General features: G+C 36.3%; 2 protein-coding genes across 14 annotated transcripts in view; both read left to right on the plus strand.

The window, feature by feature from the left end:
- Positions 1-1,046: 1,046 nt before the first annotated feature.
- Positions 1,047-6,149, plus strand: kcnk7 (potassium channel, subfamily K, member 7). 2 transcript variants are annotated; one of them, XM_048183390.1, is made up of 4 exons: positions 1,047-1,196; positions 1,445-1,603; positions 3,134-3,529; positions 3,658-6,149. In XM_048183390.1, exons 1-4 carry the CDS (start codon positions 1,166-1,168, stop codon positions 4,011-4,013), a joined length of 942 nt encoding a protein of 313 aa, XP_048039347.1. In that variant the 5' UTR covers positions 1,047-1,165; the 3' UTR covers positions 4,014-6,149. The 2 variants fall into 2 exon arrangements, with proteins under 2 accessions (XP_048039347.1, XP_048039346.1); XM_048183389.1 differs by having other exon boundaries at positions 1,065-1,603.
- Positions 6,150-14,517: 8,368 nt separating this feature from the next.
- ehbp1l1a (EH domain binding protein 1-like 1a) overlaps positions 14,518-17,861 on the plus strand; it is a 46,972-nt gene continuing 43,628 nt past the window's right edge. For 4 of the 12 annotated variants that reach the window (XM_048185676.1, XM_048185680.1, XM_048185681.1 and 1 more), the window contains exon 1: positions 14,519-14,844. In XM_048185676.1, coding sequence (XP_048041633.1) covers positions 14,741-14,844 — 104 coding nt within the window. In that variant the 5' untranslated portion in view covers positions 14,519-14,740. Of the gene's footprint in view, positions 14,845-17,861 lie in introns of all 12 variants that reach the window. The other 8 variants (XM_048185675.1, XM_048185678.1, XM_048185677.1 and 5 more) reach the window with 4 other exon arrangements.

A 17,861-nucleotide genomic window follows, 5' to 3' on the forward strand; every position in this document is an offset into this window, starting at 1 on the left:
ATGCATAACCCTAAAATGTGTTATTAAAAATTGTATATAAAAAAGAGATGTTCTGGAGAATAATTCTTAAATCATTATACATTTGAATTGATATAAAGCATTCTGTTTTTAAAAGGACAGTTCACCCCGAAATTAAATTTGTCATTATTTACTTATATGTCTTGGTGGGAGGAAAAACTATATCACAATGTGAAACGTTTTTCAAACAAATTTCAGGTTTCTTGAGGGAACACAATACTCTATGCAAAAGTATTGTGAGTGAACGCAAAAGCAATTAAATATAACTTTTTCTCCCATTTCTTATTTTTCTCATCACTTTGTCCCATAATCTCAGCCTTTTTGACTTCAAGGCCCTCCAAGGCCTCCCCAACCACTCACAATTTCTACCCAACAAAATACTTTAGAGCTTGGCATAACTTTTTAGTTGTTTCCTTTGTCTTATTTTAAATAATTTTAAGTTATGTTGTGGCCCCCGTTGTGGCCCCCTGGCTGAGAACCACTGCCTTGGAGACAAAAAAAAAAAAAAAAAAAGGTTAACCAGGTCCTGGATGTTTTGTTTTTCCTACAATGAAAGAAAATCATGCTAGTGATGCCTTCACAATGTACAAAGTTGGATTATGCACTAATGTGAAGAGAATGGAGTAGGTTAAGGTTTTCAGTGTTCATCACAAAGCTATTGTATGGCTCCAGAAGACTTTGAACACAGTATGACAAGAAGAGTTCTGTGTTCAAAGTCTTCTGGAGCCATACAATAGCTTTTCAATCAAGCTCAAAAAAGGACAAAAAGCACAATAAATTTACCATAAAAGTAGTCAGTGACTCATACTGACTACTTTTATGGTAAATTTATTGTGCTTTTTGTCCTTTTTTTAGCTTGATTGCTCCTGGTTACTCTGTCGCTTTTCTATACATTTTTCAAAATGTTTTTGTTCCATATGGGTTTGGAGCAACATAATGGTGAGTTTTAAAACATTCATAAATTAATTTTATTTTAAACAATTTTAAACAATTCCTTTAAAATATAAAGGTCTGTTCTGATGACAACTGGAAAGTACAATCTCACTATTGTGGCAACCTCATAATTGGTTTGGGTTCTGCTGTACTAGACAGGAGAAGGTTGATGGTGTCACAGATGCCTGCTGACCTGTTGCATTAAACTTTCAGTATGGTGTTGAACTCTCCATGTCAGAGCCCAGGTTTGGTTACACATGCAGCACCCCATATTCTACCATACTGAGGCAATACACAAACAAAACTAGTTTAATAATGGCAATTTTTGCGGATAAATATCTGACTTTTCTGCGTGCTCACGCGTTCACCTTCATGATGATGGCCTATGGCCTCTTGATTATCATCGGTGCTGTTGTTTTGATGATATTGGAGCAACCTGAGGAGAATTTGCTCGTTACAGAGATCCGTGAACTAAAAGCTCGTTTTTTGGCAGAGAACCCGTGTGCTGAGGAAAACAGTTTGGATAGTTTGTTGATGAACGTGCTTTCTGCGAGTAAACGTGGCGTGGCCGTACTGAAATCCGACAGCGATGAATGCAACTTCGACTTTACGTCGTCGCTGTTTTTCGTCATTACCTTCCTCACGACCACAGGTGAGCAGTCAGATAGGAATTAAGATGTAGGCTATGAACTGATTGAACACATTACACAAACATTAAAAAAACTGCTCTAGTTGCTTATTGAATATTCTAATTATTTCACTTGTGGACCAATTACAGTCTAATATCTGCTGCGTAATGTCAGAAGCTGGTAAATAGCTCAGTATGTGGAAGGTGGACAGTGGAGTTATCTATCTGTCTATCTGTCTGTCTTTTTTTCTATCTATCTATCTATCTATCTATCTATCTATCTATCTATCTATCTATCTGTCTGTCTGTCTGTCTGTCTGTCTGTCTGTCTGTCTTTTATTCTATCTATCTATCTATCTATCTATCTATCTATCTATCTATCTATCTATCTATCTATCTATCTATCTATCTATCTATCTGTCTGTCTGTCTGTCTGTCTGTCTGTCTGTCTGTCTGTCTGTCTATCTTTTATTCTATCTGTCTGTCTGAACTTTTTCCTTCATTATTTCTTTCGAACAATTTATCCAGAACTTTCATTTGAGTATAGTCAACCAATGCACAATGTATGTATAGTTTAGATCAAAGTAAATGATTTTAAAGTCTACACACTCAGTACAAAAAATTTATTTTATCTTTTAGAACTTTGTGTATATAGTCAACAAACCAAATGTGTGATTTATTTATAGTTTAGCTTTAAGTATTTCTTTATTTTAATCTTAATATTTAAGTCTACAAACTCAATACAAAATATATTTATATTTTAGAACTTGTTGAATTATTCATTTTTTTTGTACAGTTAATGTACATTAAATGTACAGTCAACTTACAAAATGCATAATTTATTTATAGTTTATTTTAAAAGAAATGTAATCTTAATATTTCAGTCTACACACTCAATACAAGCTTTATTTATCTATTTTTCATATTTAATTTGATATCTTATTAATATTCAACTTAACTAAAGAACTTTGTTTGACATTGATTTGGTCTACCAGTATCATGCAGTGTAGGCTATATAGCACTAAAAGTGGTTCTTGGCTCTTAATCATAGGGGAATCACTTTTTTGACCTTTGTCAAATGGTGCTATGTAGAACCCATAAGAGATGCCAAATCACATTTTATTTCTTCAACAAAAATGGTGCTAAACAGCACCAACAGTGGTTGTTTGGCTCGTAAAGAACCTTTAAAGGGGCTTAAAAGGTTCTTTGTACGGCAGTGGTGCTATATAGCAGCTTAACCACCCCAAAGAACCACTGAAGAACCATACAGGGGCTTAACTGGTTCTGTATACAGTAGCAGTGCTATATAGCACCTTAACCACCCCAAAGAACCACTGAAGAACCACTGAAGAACCATACAGGGGCTTGGTTCTGTATACAGTAGCGGTGCTATAACCAGTGAAGAACTGGTGAAGAACCACTGAAGCACCAAGATTTGGTGCTATACAGCACTTAAAGTGGTTCCCCTATGATTACAAGCCAAAGAACCACTTTTAGTACTATATAGCACCATTTTTTTTTATAGTGACAGTTTGCTGTATAATTTATTTGCAGGTTATGGCACCACTGTGCCCCTTTCGGATGAGGGCCGTGTGTTCTGTGTTGTTTATTGTCTTGTGGGCATCCCATTCACCATGCTGCTGCTGTCAAGCCTCACTCATGCCCTTCTGCCCTGGGTAACACACACTCCTATTCAGAACCTTCAATTCTTCTGGGGACTGTCTCGCAACCATGCTGCGTTGCTGCACTGCAGTGTGCTTGCCTTTTGCACAGCGACATTGTTCTTTCTAATACCCGCTGGTGCCCTCTGTCTTCTGGAGAGCGACTGGAGTTACCTGGAGTCGCTGTATTTTTGTTTTATCTCACTTAGCACGACTGGACTGGTTGACTACCTGCCTGGGAGGACGCAAAGCCTAGCAGCACGTCAGGGGCTGGAGTTCGCAACCTCCTGTAAGTCCTAACACTTCCTCTTAGTATTTTTTTATTTGGATTAAGCATATTTTTCAAGTCAACAAACCAATGCATGATCTAATTATAGTTTATATTTAAAATTATTTATTTATTGAATCACCATTTAGGTTACCTGATGCTTGGGCTGATTGTCCTGCTTGTCGTTCTGGAAAGCTTCTGGGAACTGCAGCAGGTTCAAGGCATTATGCGTTTTTTCGCTGGACCGCGGCATGGTGAGCTGAAGGGGGTGGGTTTGGATGAGCTTGTGCTCAGTGGGGACATGACAGGTCCAGAAGAGGAACCTCATTACACTCTTCCTATATCCACAATCTCCCCTGCTTTCTCAGACTCACCTGCCACTCCAACAACAGAGCTGCCACCAATCTTTGACTTGCCACCCATGGCGACCTCCAAAGAAAATGTTCCCCCTTCACTAAGACCAAACTCCACACCAGATCTGTGTCAATCCCCATCCACTACATAACGGAACTGGACATTGAAAGAAGAATAAACAATATCCAGCAATAGGGTGCCTTCATAATATGCAATAATAGCTTTAGTAACTAGAATCTGGCAAACACTAGGTGGCGGTATTTGTTTATTTTCTTCAATACTCTTTTGCTTATTCAGAGTGGTACATGCATTTATATTTATAATCTGTTTTTTAAACAAGGTACATTTATAATACAGATTATATTAATATAAAAATATATTTATTCAAAGATTATGAACATGTTATTCATTATAAATATTTGAAAAACAATATTGTCCAATATATTACTAGTCAAAGTTTGGGCACACTTATTAATTCTTTAGTATAATATGTGTTTTATTTTCAATATTTTTGAAAAACAGTAAAGTATAACTACCTGTTATATAAAGTATAACTAAGTCTGGGGATGGTAAGATGATTAAATGATTTCAAAAAGAATCTCATATGCTCAGCAGGCCTGCATTTATTTGATCAAAAACTATAATATTTTGAAATATTATTACAATTTTTGAAAAATAGAAATCTTTTGTAGCATTGTAAAGTCTTTACTGTGCCTTTTGATCAATTTAATGCATAGCTGACCCCAAACCTTTGAACCGTAGTGAATATATTCTCATATAATCTTATATTCTACCTTCTTCAAAGTAGCCATAACAGCTCAACCACCTGAAATCACTGCATCCACTACACTATTACTTTATTACAGTAATACTTAAACGCATACCTCGGGACCTTATTTACTACCCTCCTCCTCATTCATTTTTTTAAAATGACATTATAGCAATATAACGAGAAAAATAAAATTATAAAAGAATGTTTTGGGGGTTTTTTTAAATAATATTTTGTAAAAACTCTATAGGGTTGTTAGTGACCCGAGGTATGTAATAATCAGTGTTGCCAAGTCTGTGGTTTTCCTGCAGAATTTGGCTATGTGAACACTGTTGCCACGGGTTGTTTCTCATGTCCGCAGGTTGAAGCGACCTCAAATAACATGATATTTAGCCCCTGAAATGCAAATCATACCAGGAGAACCCCAAAATGCAGATTTTACCTCCCGGAACGCGATTGGGTTAGTTTTGGGCTAGTTTTGAGAAGCAATTGTGCGGGTTTTGTTGTGAAAACCTGGCAACTCTGGTAATAATGTTTTGTTTTTTTGTTTTTTTTCTGCGCAACAATAATTGAGTTATTGTTGACTCAATAAGTGCAATTCACCTTTATTCCTCAAGGTGGTAATGTCTGATGCCTAATGATGACATGATGTTTCACTCATAATTACATAAAACAAAAGAATACACAATGCATAATACAAAAGAATGACATTAATATCATTGTGACTTGATGGTGGATCTGTTGAAGCTGTCAGCGATCAAACTATTGATTTTGCAGATTTTGAAGTTAGAGAATATGGTTGAGATGGAGAATATGAACCAGATGCTGAATGTATAGAGGAGATGAGCTCTGACAATGACAGTGATGATGGTAAAAAGCATCTGCTCAAATGGAACCCTTCCAAGTTCCAAAATGTAATAAAATATGCTATAATTTATTCTTTTGTAACTGTTGTTAAAATATCAAGAAAGTTTTATACCATTGCAGCAGTTAGAGAGCCATCTGTGTTAGATATAATCTGGGTCGCTAAAGACCCGAATCTGTAATAATTATTAGCAAAACATGGATTTAAGGGGGGAAGCACTTATCATGCACCTCTTGATGGAAATTCAGGTGCACGATTTATCGCAACATACAAAAAAAATAACATTGAACTTAAACGTGATTATCGCTTAAACGCGATCTTAATGTGATTATGAAATCGCAAAGGCTGCGATTATTTTATTTTACTTTATTTTTTTAATGTCCTGCTTGTTAATGAAGTATGGCTCCAAATGCTAATCCATCTGAAAGCACTGAGAGTTTGAGTTGACATGTGTTATCTTCTGCGTCAGGGCATATTTTGGGTTTCTGCGCAAGAGTGCCCTCTGGCTTTCAGATGGAGAAGCATTTACTACTGATCACAGAGCCGTACAGCTCTGACAAGCTGCGCATAAAATAATCGCAGCCTTTGCCAAATTGTGTGCGATTTAATCATGATAAGTCGTGCAGCCCTATTGGAAATAATGAATAATGAATGTTGTGATGTTATTTCCAGCAAGAGGTGCATCAATATTTGGTCAAGATCTTGTATTGATGATGCAAGAGTCAAGCACTCTGTAAAGTCTCCTCCAGCACATCCCAAAGACTTTTGATGAATTTATGTGGGAAATGATTCTTCATGCTCCATCCAAACCATTCTTTCACAATTTGAGCCTGATGAATCTTGACATTGTTATCCTGGATAACAGGATAACAGGATCCTATATGGCCATACAACAAGGTTGTTTAAGAAATGAAAAGCTACACACTCCATCAATTAGGGTTAGAAGAGCTGTTCCCGAGCATATAACATGCTAGAAACATAATAATCACAGCAATAATGATCCACTCATAGACTCTTTCTATTTGGACTGGTATATAACATGCATTTATTTTACCACGTTCAACCTATTACAATAAAACTATTCAAACTGAGATGTTCATGTTTCACATGTTGTTCTTCATATTAACAACAGGGAGCAGGTGTGTCTTTGTGTGGGATGGTGACTCAGATTCTGTGCCCAGCACTGATGGCTCTGCCTCTCCTCTGCCAGTCTGACATAAACACACTTCACAAGCTCCGCCTCCTACTCTGCAATGAGGTCATATACTCCTTTTATGGCCTTCGGTCATTTACTGTCCAATTCTGCAGTAGCCTACTTGTGCTGAAGCTCAGGGTGCATTTAAGTTCAGTTAAGTGCTTCTTACGCACAGGCTCGTATGTGATTAAAATGTCACTCTTTCGTTGAAATACCATGATAGAAAAATCTAAATGTTATACATGTATACTCTTTGGCCTTTAAAAGAAGACAAGAACCCAGTGACTTTTGTCCTTTAGTATAAAATAAGAATATTACATTCATAGTATTTATTTTTCGTCACCTTTGGGCAACGATTTAAACGGCTGCTTCTGAGTCCTCTTGATGGGGTTACAGGAGTTGTATCTAGGTCAGGACTGAAGTAAAGCGGGTGCAGTGCTGGGTAATGAAACCTCAACCCATTTTTAGTCACTTGTACGAAACTGTAGCTTAATAAGCTGTCATTTTTAAAACCCAAGAAAGATTAAAAATAGCAAAAGCATAGGATAAAAATAGCAAATGAGTAAGAATGCATCCCCTCAAATTATCCTAATGGCAGAACTGCTGACATCTGTTAACAAACACAGGACACGAGTCCTTGACCGAAAGAGGCGTGACGTGAACTTCCCAGAGGAGTTGCTGAAATGATAGGGGCTTCCCCACTTGTTTACTGTGAGGACCATGAAGCATAAATAACATTTTTCCTAAACCTACTGGCATCAAATTCTTTAAATCCTCAGCAGTTCTTTGAACAGGGTACAGCACTCATTAAATCAAACTTTTAACATCCTAACAGCTTTAACATATTAAATAACATGTTTTACGCAGATGTAGCTTGCCTATATATTCCTATGACCTTGTTACCATAGTGCCTAATACTTTCACACTGTCAACTGCTCTTTCATTCAGATTGACAGTCAGCAGGTGTTACATGCATGTCTATATTTATCATGGTGGATTAAATGTTATCTCTGATCTTGAACAGATGAAGTAACATTACCACAATGTAGTTTTCCACTCCTAGAGAGATGTATTTCAGAAGATCATGAAATGGTATCCTCTTGTGAAATTAAGTTTATATAATCATACTGTTCTCTCTAGAATGAATGTTACAATTGAGAGATTGGACATCAGGACTGTGGGTTTGTGGCAAATCTCAAATGTACTTCCTTTAGAAAAAAAATTCAGCAGAGCAGTGTGTAATAGTACAGATCCAAGAGTTTTATCAGTTTCTCAAATCAGTTACTTTGATCTGTTTTTATCTTTACATTTGTAAGAATTGCTAAGAAAAAAATAACCATGTTAAAAATAAATTCAAGATCTAATTTAATGAAGTTTTAAGATTTTGATTGTTGAATAAATAAATGTTAAGTGAATCAGAAATATAGTGAAATGTAGGCCTACAGTAAGTACATTTGTGACATCATTAAGGATTTTGTACAAAAGATGATCATCAGGTCTGACAGACATTTGAAGTTCATGTCAGCTCGGGTGCTGCTTTCATTTAAGGTCATTTAATTAAATGGTCAGAATCTGCAGAGAAATTAAGAAATTTATGTTTCACTCAAATTGTTATGCTGATAATATAATTTGTACACTACAGTTCAAAGGTTTGGGGTTGGTAAGATTTTACTGATTTTTTTTAAATGAATTTAATGAATTTTATTATTAATTTAAAGTGTATTATGCTCATAATACAAAAAAAAAAAAGCATATATTGCATATATATAAAACATATTTTAATATATTTTAAAATGTAATTTATTCCTGTGATCAAATCTGAATTTTCAGCATCATTAGGCTACTCCAGTCTTCAGTGTCACATGATCCTTCAGAAATGGGAGAAATGGGAGAAAGTGTAACGCGCAATATGGCGGAATAAGTCCCGCCTTCTAGATAAGAGCCAATCGCCGACTGGTAAAGTCATCGCGTCACTTCAGCGGCCGTTAGAATCAATTGCTATTAATAAGTCAATAAACAAGTTGCGAAAATAAAACGTGTTGTCTTACCTAACATTAGTAGGCTATATCTTTCTCCCTTGTAGCCTGCCTGACTGTGATGCACTTGCCAAGAAAGTTCATCCGTTATTCCTCTCTTGCCGATTGAAATGCTTAATCCACTCATTATTCCAGCTTTAAAAGTTCTCTTGCTGTCACGATGACAAATGCGACTTTGCAGTTTTGCATTATTTCGTTGTATCTCGAGACTCGAGTCAACTCACATAATAAAATAACTTTGACTGTTTGCCCTTTTGAACTATAATAACGATTGCTTGTTCAGTGACATGGCCGCTGACGTTAGCATTACTTATTTGCGGTCATTTCTGTGCTTTCTGAGCCGAGTCTGACCAAAACTTTAGATATAACAAGATGGCATAATGTTATTATAAAAACAGGAGAAAGAAAGTGCGCTCGCATGAGACATGCGCGTTAGCTGGAGCAACCTGAAACATAAGCTTTAAGCGTCACAGAAAACATTCGTGTGATAGTTCATATTTTGTTAATGATTTGAAATAGGCTATGTTATTTAAATGCGAATGTGCAAGGCTACAAGCAGTTCTTGAGATTTGAAGTTTGTTTGCATTACTTTTGCGCACGATAGGAATAGTAAAACTCGATGATCACCGTTCGCTTGCATTAACTCCGCCCGCTCTGCTTCTTTTGTTTTTTCACCTATGGCATTATGGCGTTATTTTACTGTCAATTGTCGAGAGCATATCAATGTAATGCGCGAGCGCAAATCTGTCCGCTCGCGCGCGGATTTCCTCTGCTCTCGCGCAAATCTGTCCGCTCGCGCGCGGATTTCCTTTGCTCTCGCGCAAATCTGGACGCGCGCGCTCAAATATACAGTGCTCTCTTATGAACTGCCTCTCCTCTCGCTCAGATATTGCGTGTGCACGCTCAAACTGTTTCCTGCGTGCTCAAACGTGTCCTGCGCGCTCAAACTGCACATGTGCGCTCACGAATCTCTCCGTGCTCTTGCAGAAATTAATTTGCTTTTGGATTAAACGCTGTCAAAAGTTATAAACCAATCAGAAGAGACGACTGATCCATGAAAATGCTACGTGGAATCTTATTGGCTGAGAGTGAACTGCGCCTGGAATTCTTTCGACAAAGATATGTATTTTATTTATTCACAATTTAATAATATTTATCAAATGTAACCTAGTCTAACTGCATCACATTACAGGTCAAACCCCTATTTATCTAAACAAACAAACAAAAAATGTTTCTTAAAGTTATTGTGGTCATACGTTTTGTGTTGAATTTTTTTTTTTTTTTTTAAATAGGTAACATTTTACAATAAGGTTTTTATTTGTTAACATTAGTTAATGTATTATCTAACATGAACTAACAATGTGCAATACATTACTGTAATTATTAATCTTTGTTAACGTTAAAAATACAGCTGTTTGTTGGTTGTTTACTTCACAGTGCATTTAATAATGTTAACAAATACAACATTTGATTATAATAACGTATTAGTAAATGTTGAAATTAACATTAACAAATATTAATAAATGCTGAAGAAGAGCAATTCATTATTAGTTAATGTTAACTAATGCAGTTAAATAATGTTAACGCAACCTTATTGTAAAGTATTACCAACAAACATCTTCTGATTTAAGACCGAACAAGATCAGGGTCAAATCGTCATTCCCTTAATACTTAATGTGGAGATCACATACCACCATAGTCAATTTCTTTTGAGGTCTGGTATAAAACATGACATACAAAAATACCTAAGCTCTTGTGTATGCACGATTAAGCAAAAGAACGCAATCTTATTCCTAAATGACAACGATTCGGTTATGTCTATTAAACCTTTTGAAATTACAATCATACCAGAATATTTAAACCTGCTTTTGCATTGCTGCTGAAAGCAGTGGTCATGTAAGCTATATGTTTTAAACAGCTTCACAAAGTGTTTTCAACAACATACTATTGCTACATCTGTGTTGCAAACATTAAATAATAATGCAAGTATTGCAATAACAATTTATAGTCTGAATATACACTGATTTCAGCAATTAAAATAAGTAGCTAAATGAATGTTGAAACTAATGTTGTTACACTGTTCTGCCAGTAGGTGGTGACCAGTGACTGTTAAAATGTATTTGATGTATCAGAATCATTAATTCCAGACCTCAAAAGAAATTGACTATGGTGGTATGTGATCTCCACATTAAGTATTAAGGGAATGACGATTTGACCCTGATCTTGTTCGGTCTTAAATCAGAAGATGTTTGTTGGTAATACTTTACAATAAGGTTGCGTTAACATTATTTAACTGCATTAGTTAACATTAACTAATAATGAATTGCTCTTCTTCAGCATTTATTAATATTTGTTAATGTTAATTTCAACATTTACTAATACGTTATTAAAATCAAATGTTGTATTTGTTAACATTATTAAATGCACTGTGAAGTGAACAACCAACAAACAGCTGTATTTTTAACGTTAACAAAGATTAATAATTACAGTAATGTATTGCACATTGTTAGTTCATGTTAGATAATACATTAACTAATGTTAACAAATAAAAACCTTATTGTAAAATGTTACCTTTTTTTTTTTTTTTTTTAAATTTCAACACAAAACGTATGACCACAATAACTTTAAGAAACATTTTTGTTTGTTTGTTTAGATAAATAGGGGTTTGACCTGTAATGTGATGCAGTTAGACTAGGTTACATTTGATAAATATTATTAAATTGTGAATAAATAAAATACATATCTTTGTCGAAAGAATTCCAGGCACAGTTCACTCTCAGCCAATAAGATTCCATGTAGCATTTTCATGGATCAGTCGTCTCTTCTGATTGGTTTATAACTTTTGACAGCGTTTAATCCAAAAGCAAATTAATTTCTGCAAGAGCACGGAGAGATTCGTGAGCGCACATGTGCAGTTTGAGCGCGCAGGACACGTTTGAGCACGCAGGAAACAGTTTGAGCGTGCACACGCAATATCTGAGCGAGAGGAGAGGCAGTTCATAAGAGAGCACTGTATATTTGAGCGCGCGCGTCCAGATTTGCGCGAGAGCAAAGGAAATCCGTGCGCGAGCGGACAGATTTGCGCGAGAGCAGAGGAAATCCGCGCGCGAGTGGACAGATTTGCGCTCGCGCATTACATTGATATGCTCTCGCGTCACAATAATGTGCTCTCGACAATTGACAGTAAAATAACGCCATATTTCACGTTATTTCCCGGCTCACACTTTGCAAGTTACAAAACACGCGCACAACGCTGACTGACTCCCAACACGGCCGGGTGATCTCCGAATCAGATCGGCTCGGGTATACACACAATGTTAATCAGACCCGGGAACCGAAGTAATAGATTAGGACCCGACCCGGACCCGGCTGACCATTTAAAATATAGTCCCGAACCCGTACGGGTCCCGGGTCGGGTCCCGGGTCCTCGGGTCTCGGGTCTTCTTTGTAGACCTCTAACATGTTATACATGTTAAAGGGTTAGTTCACCCAAAAATTCTGTCATTTATTACTCACCCTCATGCCGTTCCACACCCGTAAGACCTTTGTTCATCTTTAAAACACAAATTAAGATATTTTTGATGAAATCCGATGGCTCAGCGAGGCCTGCATTGACAGCAAGTTAATTAACACTTTCAAATGCCCACAAAACTACCTTAACCTTAAATTACCTTGCTGTCAATACAGGCCTCACTGAGCCATCGGATTTTATCAAAAATATCTTAATTTGTGTTCCGAAGATGAACTAATGTCTTACGGGTGTGGAACAACATGAGGGTGAATAATTAATGACAGAATTTTTGGGTGAACTAACCCTTTAAATCATGATCTTCATGGCTGAAATGGATGAAACTGGGGTGTATTTTAAGAAATGTACCAGTGGCACTCAGGTTTGGTTAGGTTTGTCTTCTTTTAGAACATTTCCTGCTGTTAGTACTTGGGCATGGAGAGGTCAATGCTACAGGAAAACAGGAAGTACTGATACAACGACACACTCAATTAACAGGAAGTGTACAGCTGTGAGCAGGAACCTTATTCGTGATCCGTGAGTTTTCATTACATCTCTCTCTTCCCTTTCCCAATCCATCTTTCATCACTGTTATTCTTGGCTTGGTGAACAAATTAAAATGATTTACTAGTCTGTTGTCATATTACAAAAAGTACTTCAGAAGATAAATTGTTGTAATAAGTGACAGGAGCAACATAGCACCAACTTGACCTTTTAACCATTTTGGACCCTATTTTGGCATGATTGTGCATTTTGGATTGAGAATCTCAGTGGGTTTATATGGGGCATAAATGACTGCGACAAAGCTGAGCGTCAGAGATTTTTATCTTGCTTGGCATGCAAAACATTTCCATGTTTTTTGGCAAACATGCCAAATCTAAACTCTGATCAGCTGAGGCGAGGGCAAGTTTCAGCCTGCCCCCTCACACTGATTTAGAATCAGCTCAGATCATGAGCAAATTGATCATGATGTCTACAAAACTGATCTCAGTTCATAATAAAATAGAATCAGGCTACCTGCTGCACAATCTACCTGCTGTTTTAGCCACACCTAATCATTGTTCAAACAGTATGACTGTGCTGGACTGAACAAGAACTCACAGTCAACTGTATCAGATATAGAAGTAACGCAAAATAATATTTCCCTCTTGTTGACTTCAGTCAACGGTTTCGTGCTATTGTTTAAAGCACAGTAAAAACAGCTCATAAATATATATACACCAAGGTAATGGTGACCTTTAACCTTCAACAGTGTTTTGAATAGCCCTGCCAACCTCCATTGTCTTCAACAAGACAAACTGCTTCCCACAGCAAGGTAAGAAAGCCTTACATAGCAGGCGAGATCTGTGCTGTCCCATTTTTTGCTCCTCTTAATATTTTTACAGTTCATTTAACATACTTTCAATGGCAGTTCATTGGAACCTGCCAATAAACAGCATTATTGTATTTTCAGACTGTGAAACAGTAAAACAATTAAGTACAAAACAATTCATGAAACAACCACTTTTTGATGAATTATTTCATGAACAGTTGCCAAAAATGATGTCCGGAGGGGATATTTGTTTTTAATGACCCTACAAATTTGATTAAACCAGCAAAATATGAGGAAAATATCTTATCATTTTTGTAGTACAAATCAAACTTGTTTAAGGAATTTATCTGGCAAAGGCTCACAGGAAAAAGCACATCAACTACAACATAATCATTATTATTTCATGATTCAAAATGTTCAAAATTTCTTTGTGACAGTCTGACCAAAAATTATGTCCACACAATTTAGCATGTTTCATTGCGTTATCACAAATAAAACAATTGACTTCCAAGCACAACAATGCAATATTATGCTTACTTTTATTTAATTTATTTTTTATTATTTTTTTTTTTTTTTACAAATTTTATATTCAATAAAGGGTGAAGATGTCAATTTTCCTTGGCCGGATGATTTGGCAACTACTATAGGCTATAATTTATATAGGCCTATTATTTACTGTTTACCCAAAAACTGAATTTTAGTTTGAATTCCAGACCTGAACTAGGTGTCTGAAAGTAATTTATGAAACCAGTGATAAAGAAAACAATCATTTGACTTTTGAATCAAAACCTCAGCCCTATTATATTAATATGACTATCAAAATGGCAACAATAATAACTTAGATGTAATAATAAGGCTCTTTTTCATAATATAACTGAATAATAGGCCTATGGATAAATGACTTAATATAATAATGGTGACCCAGCGTTTCTGTTCTCCCAGCCTCTCTTCCATGGGAGTGCAGGATATGTCAGTTCAACTCAAGTGGTTGGTTATGTTTCCTCAGATCTGTCTGCGCTTATCTTCTGCAGCCTTCAATTTGACATTTGGAGCATGTGTGAATGAGGCGGCGGCGCGCGGAGCTGCCATCCCTGAAACATCGGGGGTAGGCGAAGTGACACAGCAATTCCCACGATGTATTTTTAATTCACTCGTCTCTTCTGTGAAAATTGTCAAATACAAGTGAAGTTATCATGACATCGGTTTGGAAGAGACTTCAGCGCGCTGGAAAAAGAGCGTCGAAGTTTCAGTTTGCCGCGTCCTTTCAAGAACTCACCGTAGAGTGCACTAAGAAGTGGTAAGAAATGCGATTTTTCTTTTCATTGTCATGTATTGTTGTTATAAAAGCGTAATACTGTATTATATATGTTTGACATTCGCTGACATAAAGTTTGACGCAGTAACACCAGTTGAGCAATCGACACGACGCTATAAAATTAGAACGCAACGCTCCCATTATAAACAACGAAGCTCGTGCTCGTGCTCGTGCAGTGTAGGCATGGTGTAGTTAGAGTCAGTGTGGTGTGATTCTTTAAAGTTCAAGAATTAACAGTATCAGAGGGCTTGTTTACTCTGGCAAGCACATTTATGTTTAAAGTAGTGAGTTTTGTTTTTAGTACCCCCGCTTACTTCCGTTTTACTTTCAGTTCTCCTGAACACAGTCATCTTGATGGTTTAACATGAAGCTCATCTTCAAGGACATTGTCATTAGCAGCTACAGCACAACTTCATAGGCACTTTTGATGTGATACTCTTTAATGCTGATGCAGATGCTGTTACAAATGTTGATAAATGAAGCTCTGAGCACCACAGCCATGCATATTCCACACAATCATGGTGTAGTTTTTCAAAAATATCATATAGCCTGTTTGAGCTTCTTCAAGTTTGCCAGCTTTTGTTTAGATTGCAGCTCTTCACACTCAACTGCACAAGGTATTTCCTCAACTGCATAAAGTGCATCTTGGGATGCTTTTCAATACTTTTGAAGGGTAGGCTACTTGTTGAGCGTTTGTTGGGTTTTCCTTTATATCCTGTCCAATTCATTCATTAAGTGCACAGTTTATTTTTGTCTATTTTCAAGCATAGAAGTATACACTTAAAAGATTGTTACGGTCACTAGAAAGGTAAATTCAGTCAAGTGTGCCAGACTTTTGACTGGCAGTGTGACAAATACAAAATGACCTTGCATGTGACACTTGTGTCTTAATATGTTGATGATTTGTTCCAGATGTAAAGTGATCTATTATGTTAAATGCATTGAAATTATTTCACATTTAGATTAGATATAACTTAATGTGCATTAGCATCATGTGACAGTAGATGTATTCAGTAATGGATATGCCTTTAAAACAATGATTGTTGAAGGATAATCATATTTCTAATCAGTATTGATGTGATCCTTCAACAAAGACAGGAAATTGTCTTTTATTTAGTTAGAGGCAGTATGGAAAGAAAACACATTAATTGCCTTTATTATTGGCAGAAAAAAAGTTTGAGTCTGTACACTGACAGTGAGACATATTTTATACAGTACCACTAAAAAGTTTTAGGTAAAATTTTGTTTTTAAAGTCTCTTGCTCACCAAGGCTGCATTTATTTAATCAAAAATATAATAAAAATAGTAATATTTTATAGTAATAAATATACAATTTCAAAATATACAATACAAATAAAAAATAAAAGCTGAATTTTCAGCATCATTACTCCAGTCTTCAGTGTCACATGATCCTTCAGAAATCATTCTAATATGCTGATTTGCTGCTCAAGAAACATTTCTTATTATTATCAATGTTGAAAATTGTTGTTCTGCTTAATACTTTTATGGAAACTGTGATACTTCTTTCGGGATTTTTTGATGAATAGAAAGTTCAAATTAACGGCAATTATTTTAAATAGAAGTCTTGATTGTCACTTTTAATCATTTTAATGCATCCATGCTAAATAATTAGTAGATAAAAAAAAAATCATAATGACCTTAAAGGGGCTCTATGTAATAATGACACCCAGTGTTCAAAATAGGTACTGCAGTCCAAATTCAAAATATTGTTTGGCCCGCCCCCTCGTTCAAAGACGCAGGTTGCCAGCTTTCACAGCATATGGTTGCCAGCAACAATAGGGAGCGCAATTGACAATGAAAGCTGAGGAGACTTAAACACTGTAAGCTGATGAGTTGATTTATCTGTTTTGATATGCTGTTGTTCATAGAGATATTTAGGTGGATTCAGAGGCTTTTTAGTAGAGATGCACCGATTGCAATTTTCTTGGCCAATTGCGATTTCCGATTTTTTGTTAGTGTGATCGGCCGATACCTATTTTTTGCCGATTCCGATTTTCTTTCTAAGAACTATAAATGACAACATATACAAACAAACATCTACTTTTCTTCAATGCAGAGTTTTATTTTCATTAAAAAAAAAGTCAGTAATAAAATATAAACAGCTCAAATAAATGCAATAAAATAAAGAGAGCTATTTATACGTTTTTCGGGTTAACTGGGTTTTTATTCAGGTAAGAAATACTACAGAAATTAAAGTAATCAAATGTAAAATAACACATTGTGTTATTTTGCATTAGTTACCTTAATTTCTGTAGTCTTTATTGCAAATAATTCTTACCATTAAAGTTATGAAACGTATTCAGTCAAGAGCAGAAAGTGATTTTCTATGTCTTTTGTTCTTTGATTAACATGACAGACAGCAGCAGGAATATTGGACTGCTGTCCCTTTAAGAGTTTATGAACGGTGTTCAACGGACCCAATACTGTTACACACGACATGAGCTCACTTTCTTAGCTATTTAACGATTCAAAACTGACTGTGTTTATCTGTATACTCGCCAAGATTGCCTGTGACGCTGGTTTTGACATACTTTTGTATGTATTTGACAGTTTAAGCGCAGGAAGGTGCTTATTTTGCTACTTGTGACTCTGTTTGACTTCTGTTTCTGTTTGAGACTGAGCGTGGCTTGTTCGCTTCACTTATATAGATCAGTAGTGCGCGCGAGACCTGCGGGAATGACTAAAATTATGCGCAATACAAGCACTAGGCCTACTTACCGGAGCGACTGAGACGAGAGAGAGAGAGAGAGGAGGCGCCCGCGCGGGTGTGTGTCACTTCACCGTGACAGAGAAGAGAGCAGGAACGCGCAGCTGACGTTATTGCCCGATTCTCTGACCCAGTTCGTTTGCTGGTTTCCATGGTTGCAATAAGCGGTGTTTTCCGCCAACTGGCAACCTGTGATGTCGAAATACTATTGGATAAACTGCAGCACGAGGTTTCGCACAGACCAAAACAAAAACAGACATTCCGACACGAA

The sequence above is a fragment of the Megalobrama amblycephala genome, linkage group LG3 (genome assembly GCF_018812025.1).
Source record: "Megalobrama amblycephala isolate DHTTF-2021 linkage group LG3, ASM1881202v1, whole genome shotgun sequence".
Lineage (NCBI taxonomy): Eukaryota > Metazoa > Chordata > Actinopteri > Cypriniformes > Xenocyprididae > Megalobrama > Megalobrama amblycephala.